Source organism: Lactuca sativa, chromosome 4, assembly GCF_002870075.4.
Source record: "Lactuca sativa cultivar Salinas chromosome 4, Lsat_Salinas_v11, whole genome shotgun sequence".
In the NCBI taxonomy this organism is placed as follows: domain Eukaryota; kingdom Viridiplantae; phylum Streptophyta; class Magnoliopsida; order Asterales; family Asteraceae; genus Lactuca; species Lactuca sativa.
In genome coordinates, this window is record NC_056626.2 from 123,668,731 (window position 1) to 123,674,837 (window position 6,107).

Sequence of the window (6,107 nt, forward strand, 5' to 3'; positions counted from 1 at the left end):
GCATGCTACTCCTTGTGTGGATTAGGATGATGTCCCCTAATGCCTAATTTATGGATGTTAGTGTAAAAGTTGACAGTGTAGTTTGTCATGAGCTCTTCACATCCAACAATCAATTTTTTGTGAGTTAGACTATGAGATTGACAAGGACAAGGTGTATCTACATGCATTGCATACAATTTTATGATAATACCATGGTTTACCCTTTTATGCGGTTTTGTAGGACTTATGAGTCATTTTGGACATAATATTATTTGAACTTTGAAGTTAATATTTGGGTGTATAAGTCCTTTTGTTTTTATTGAGTTATTAAACCCAAGTGTTTTATGTGTTTTTTTATTGTATTTAGAGGTTTGATTCAACTAAGTTGGATTTTCATCACTTACTCTAAATAAATCAACATCGGGTAACGGACTAGGCAAACCCATGTGCCTAACTTATTTTGATATTCGTTCAGATTGAAGGGTTTGAGGAAATAGATGAGCGAGACATTTAGAAGACCCCAATTTATGAAGAATTCGAGCTTTGTTTTGATATGTCTATTGTTAACAACCTAATTTAGTTTTCAAACTTGAATAAATTTACTATATTCGGACGAAAGTGATTTTCCTGCAAACATAAAATTTGAAATTATGTGGAAAAGTTCCATGAAACAATACAATTTGAAATTATGTGGAATAGTTATGTTTCTTAACTATGCTTTCAACTAGACCCTTACAAGGGGTGTTGTATATAATTGGTTCGTTTTTTTGGAAGTGAAATTGTGTTATTTTTTTTTTCAATTAAAAACCTATTCAATTCGGTCATGTAAAACCGATTTCAATTATTTATAAAAATCTCTATCAAACTGATTGTACCTTTTTTAGTTAAACCTATTATAGAAAAAACGATTTTGGTTTTTTATAGATCAATTAAAAAAATAAACCGGTTTACTGTAGCACCTGGTTCCTGGTACGTAAATCTTATTTGAGTATTTCTCTTCTTTTAGCCTTGGACTCGGCGAGTCATAGGTCCGACTCGCCGAGTAGATGCGGGACCGGGGACACGTTTAAGTTGGCGACTCGGCGAGGACAGCTGTTGGGTGAAACCCTAAGTTTCAGGGGTTTGCACCATATTTAAACAACATATCTGCCCAAGCTAGCCCCCATTCACCCCCCAGAGCTTCCAACCCTCGTTCTAAGTTGCTCATTTAGAGTTTGAAGCAATTGTTGTGTGATCTTGAAGGTTTTGAGGCATAAGGGAAGTAGATCAAGAGGAAGGGAAGGAATCCAAGCATCTTTGTGCTCTCTCAGTAGTTCCTTTGAGGTATAACCCGTTTTCCCCATGTTTCTATGCTTATTAGTTCATTTAAGTCCTTCTTGAGTCAATCCCCAAGCTTGTATGTGCAATATAAGTCGTAATAAGTTGATTGGCCTCTAGATCTAGGCAAGATTGAGCTCCAGGAGCTCAGATCTGTTACCTTTATGGACCCATGTTGCTTGTTCACCCTAGATCTACCCTTTTGAGGCATTTTGAGCCCTAAATCCCTCATTGGTGAGTATCTACACGTAAAGTTGGAAACTTTACGTGTCATTCATGCTCTAGGAACCCAGATCTGTAAATGGCATGGACTGGATTCAAGCAGAATCGACCATATAGTAATTGCATGGTAACGACTCGGCGAGTCGGTTTGCGAGTCTCCGAGTTTGTCCCCTTTTGGTAGTGTTGAGTGAGCAGTGAGTCACGGGGTGTGACTCAGTGAATCGGAAGCTGAACTCATCTATGGAGGAACTCGGCGAGTCAATGCCCTGACTCGGCGAGTTCAAGGCAATCTCCTTAGATCAAGAACATACTCGCCGAGTTGTTCATACAACTCGGCGAGTCTTAACATAAGTGTTCATCGGATGAAGATGAACTCGACGAGTTGTTCATACAACTCGGCGAGTAGGATGAAGGACTTGAATATCAGTTTAGAAGGAGAATTCGTCGAGTCGTCGCCTAACTCGACGAGTAGAAACGGGATTCAGGACAATCGTTTGGGTAGGGACTCGACGAGTTGGAAAGCCAACTCGGCGAGTCGGGTCAACTGAAAGTTGACTCTGACTTTGACTTAGGGCATGATCAGGGGTAAAATGGTCATTTTACCCAAAGGACAGTTAGCAGTGTTTGATTGAGTATGTTGTGGGAATTGCAGCCGGAGGATTTCCGGAGCAGCAGCAGCAGTAGACATTCAATTCCCGATCAGATCAGCAGCTACTTCGAGGTGAGTTACCTTCCAGTAGCGGTGGGTCTACGGCCACAATGCCGGCCCACCAATAGGAGTTGTATGTAGATGATTGTCTCTGTGATATTCATCTAGGGATTACTACTACCTGTGTTGTGTTTATGTGCTAGTATGATATGATGCTATGTGCTAGTGACAGTAGGGGGAGATAGTCTCCGAGGTATCCGGTCGGTAGGGCCGAAGGGGTAGTCATACCCAGCCATGTTAGATAAATTATGATATTGTGATACATGTTATGTAGTAGTAGTAGTAGAGGGGAGAAATAGTTCCCCAGTATCCGGTCGAGAGGACCGAAGGGGAGGCCAGCACCCAGATATGCTAGGCAGTATCCGGTCGAGAGGACCGAAGGGGAGGCCAGCGCCCAGATACGCTAGGCAATATCCGGTCGAGAGGGCCGAAGGGGGTAGGTCGGACACCCAGATATGCCTGACAATATGTGTATGTTATGAGATTATATGGTATGTGGTACAGTGGGGGAACTCACTAAGCTTCGTGCTTATGGTTTTCAGTTTTGGTTTCAGGTACCTCCTCAGCTAGGGGAAAGGAGCCGGCGCGGTAGCAGCATGACACACACACACACTCTCTTGTTTCCGCAGTTATGAGTTTATTCTGGGATTGATACTATGATATTTGATTGATCGAATGTTGTGGTTTTCAATTTGGTTTTCGATATGAAATAGTTTAATCAAACAATGTTTTAACTATTAATGCTTTTATATAATGTTTTATAACGAAATTTTTGGACGTGAAAATTGGGTCGTTACATTTACTTTGTGCACCTCTAGCTTAAACCCATACCATTCGTGTTGTTGAAGATTAAATTAATCTTATATAAGTGCAAGGGTGGAGCTTCAACATATTAAATAGCCATGGAGCGATAATAAAAGAGAGATGAACAAAGAGAAAAAGAGAAAAAGAAAGGAGAGTAGTGAAAATAGCCAACCCTTCACTAACACATACCACAAACCACCACAACCATAAGGTTGGAGGAAGTGATACCACATTCTATTATGAAACTGCAGTGACATGTAGACACCATTTCATCATTTACCACAAAAATATGGTTTCATACCATACCCAGGGAGTGATGTCACATTTGGATTATTTATTTATTTTTTTAAATAAAAAAAGAAACTAATTACAAAACTCGAAGGAAAAAGAGCCAATCACAAAGCTTGAAAGAGTGCATCCTTAGAGTGCCGTAGTGCGATCGCTACCACACCCAAACCACAGTCAAGATGCAGTATTCCATCCTAGATGGCACCGAAGGTGCGGTGTCTACCGCGTCCATTCCCTCACCCTAATGATAAACAAAACAATAGCCTTCTTATCACTTCGCCTCGAGCTGCTCACGTGGCTTATATACCTTTCGGCCTAAACATTAATCATTTTTCATCTTCACTTTAATCTGAGTCTACACAAATAAACTTTTTATTTTTATTTTTATTATTATTATTTTTTTAAATCTCGGGAATATTTAGGCAGCATATACCACGTGATTCGTTCGTGACATAACAAACCATGGTTAAGCGTCATCTAACCCTGGTTCACCACGACACCTTTAGCTCACGACACGTGTAACTTTCAACGGCATAGATGAGTGTTGCATAAAAAATCAATCGTCGAGCGCACTATATAACCTCAGACGACTTCAACCCCTAAACCCTAAAAGCATCTGTTTTTGACTCTGGGAAATAGTGTGAGGATAATCTTTACAAAAAATCCATTAATGGCTAACCCTAAGGTTTTCTTTGACATGACCGTCGGTGGTGCCCCCACCGGGAGGATCGTCATGGAGCTGTATGCAGATACCACTCCCAGAACCGCCGAGAACTTCCGCGCTCTGTGCACCGGTGAGAAGGGAAAAGGTACCTCCGGCAAGCCCTTGCATTTCAAGGGATCCTGCTTCCACCGTGTGATCCCTAACTTCATGTGCCAGGGAGGTGACTTCACCAGAGGAAATGGAACCGGCGGCGAATCAATCTACGGAAACAAGTTCGCCGATGAGAACTTCATCAAGAAGCACACCGGTCCAGGTATCCTCTCCATGGCCAACGCCGGTCCCAACACCAACGGATCGCAGTTTTTCATCTGCACCGCTAAAACCGAGTGGCTCGACGGCAAGCACGTCGTGTTCGGAAGGGTCGTTGAAGGAATGGATGTTGTGAAGGCGATCGAGAAGGTTGGATCTGGCAGCGGAAGCACCTCAAAGCCGGTGGTCGTCGCCGATTGCGGTCAACTCTGATGGATCTGTATCAGACTGGATGAGTTTCTATATCTTTCTGATTTTTCCTTTCCTGTGTGATCTTTAATCGTTTTCATGGTGGTTGTTCTTAGGGTTTATCTATGTTTGTGGGTGGTTTCGTTGACTCTATGCTTGGTATAAATAAGATTAGTTTCACACTTTCACTGTTACGATCTTCCATTATCTTGGGTTTTGCTTAATTTGATGTTAATTATTGTTGTTTTTTCTTAATTTGATGATTAACTAATGATCTGGTTTGAAATATGTGGGGTTTTGAAGCTGTTTGTGTGTTTGGATCTATTACCCAAAATGGGATTTAAGATTTTGTGTTGTTAGGCATTATACCAGATTGGTGGATATGTTTTTTTCAATAGATTATATCCAAAGTTTCTTATTCCCAATGGGGATTTGGGAACTTTTTATTTGCTATTGAAATAAAAAGCTTAGAAGTTTTATACGTTGTATATAATTTTTTTTAACGTTGGACGGATTATATTAAAACAAAAACACAATTAATAAAGACATTAGAAAAGATCACCAAACGAATTCTTTGAATTTAAAGGGGAAGATTTTTTGTTTCATGCAATTTGTAGAAGAAGAAACGTTAACCTAAACAACCATATCAATTGTCAAAGCATCAAATTCGAGTGCCCTTTTTTTTCATGATCTCCGGTTGGATTTGCCAATAAAACAAAAACACAATCAATCAACAATGCTTTCTTTACAGTTTCATGCGATTGCAATTCGTCCACTAGGGCAGTCAATAGTGATCTCATTGATCCTAGGTAGGGAAAGACTAAAGTTGTGACCAGTATCTATAGGCCAACGACTTGTCTAGTGTACTCAACTTTCTACCATTTTGTTACCTTCCATATTGTACTTCGATAGACAGCTTTCTAGAATGAATGGATTAAAAGGTCCAACACTAGAATCACAGATTAGAGGAGTATGACTTCATTAAACTTCTGCTTGAAGTGCAAAACCCATCACTTGAAGCTTTAAGACTCGAAAGATAATCTCACAGAGAAGATCTGTCTCAATGCCCAATAAGTAGCAAGGAGCCATAGATAATCCATTCTTTTGATTTTGATATTTTGTTTTGATATAACGAGCACGAAGATCCGTAGAAATAAAAGATAGAAGGATATTTGATTTATCATCATATATATTTTGTTGTGTATCATGTTTTTTTTTAATATACATAGAATCTCAAAACGATATAAGACAATAGATTTGCCTCTAGACTTGATCACAATTGTATCCAAATCTACCAACTCCTGAATTTGATTAAATAGAGTGTTTGAGGTATTCTCCATTTAAGTATCTTGAACACTCATAAATTTGATTTGGTGTTCTGTTCCCTCCCAATTGATAAAGGCCACAAAATATGCACCTCTTATATTTATGGACAAGACTCTTTATTAGGGATCACTGACTTTTCCTTCACCTTGGATTATACTCCTAAGAATTTGGTATGCACCCATTTGGAAGCCAACAATGTTGCCCATTTTGGTATTTTGTAAGATTTCAAGCTGGCCGAATTAGTCGTTCTCTGCTCCCTATTGTGAGTGAAATTATATGGCATATATTTGTTTTGGGATA

The 6,107-nt window shown here is 39.7% G+C and overlaps 1 protein-coding gene across 1 annotated transcript; it reads left to right on the forward strand.

Moving 5' to 3' along the window:
* Positions 1 to 3,913: 3,913 nt before the first annotated feature.
* LOC111877912 (peptidyl-prolyl cis-trans isomerase) lies at positions 3,914 to 4,675 on the forward strand. Its single transcript, XM_023874416.3, has one exon. The coding sequence runs from the start codon at positions 3,990 to 3,992 to the stop codon at positions 4,503 to 4,505; it is 516 nt and encodes a 171-aa protein (XP_023730184.1). The 5' UTR covers positions 3,914 to 3,989; the 3' UTR covers positions 4,506 to 4,675.
* The last annotated feature ends 1,432 nt before the right edge of the window (positions 4,676 to 6,107 follow it).

Coding starts and splice junctions, on each gene's coding strand:
- LOC111877912 (XM_023874416.3), top strand. CDS start 3,990: ATGGCTAACCCTAAGGTTTTCTTTGACATGACCGTCGGTGGTGCCCCC.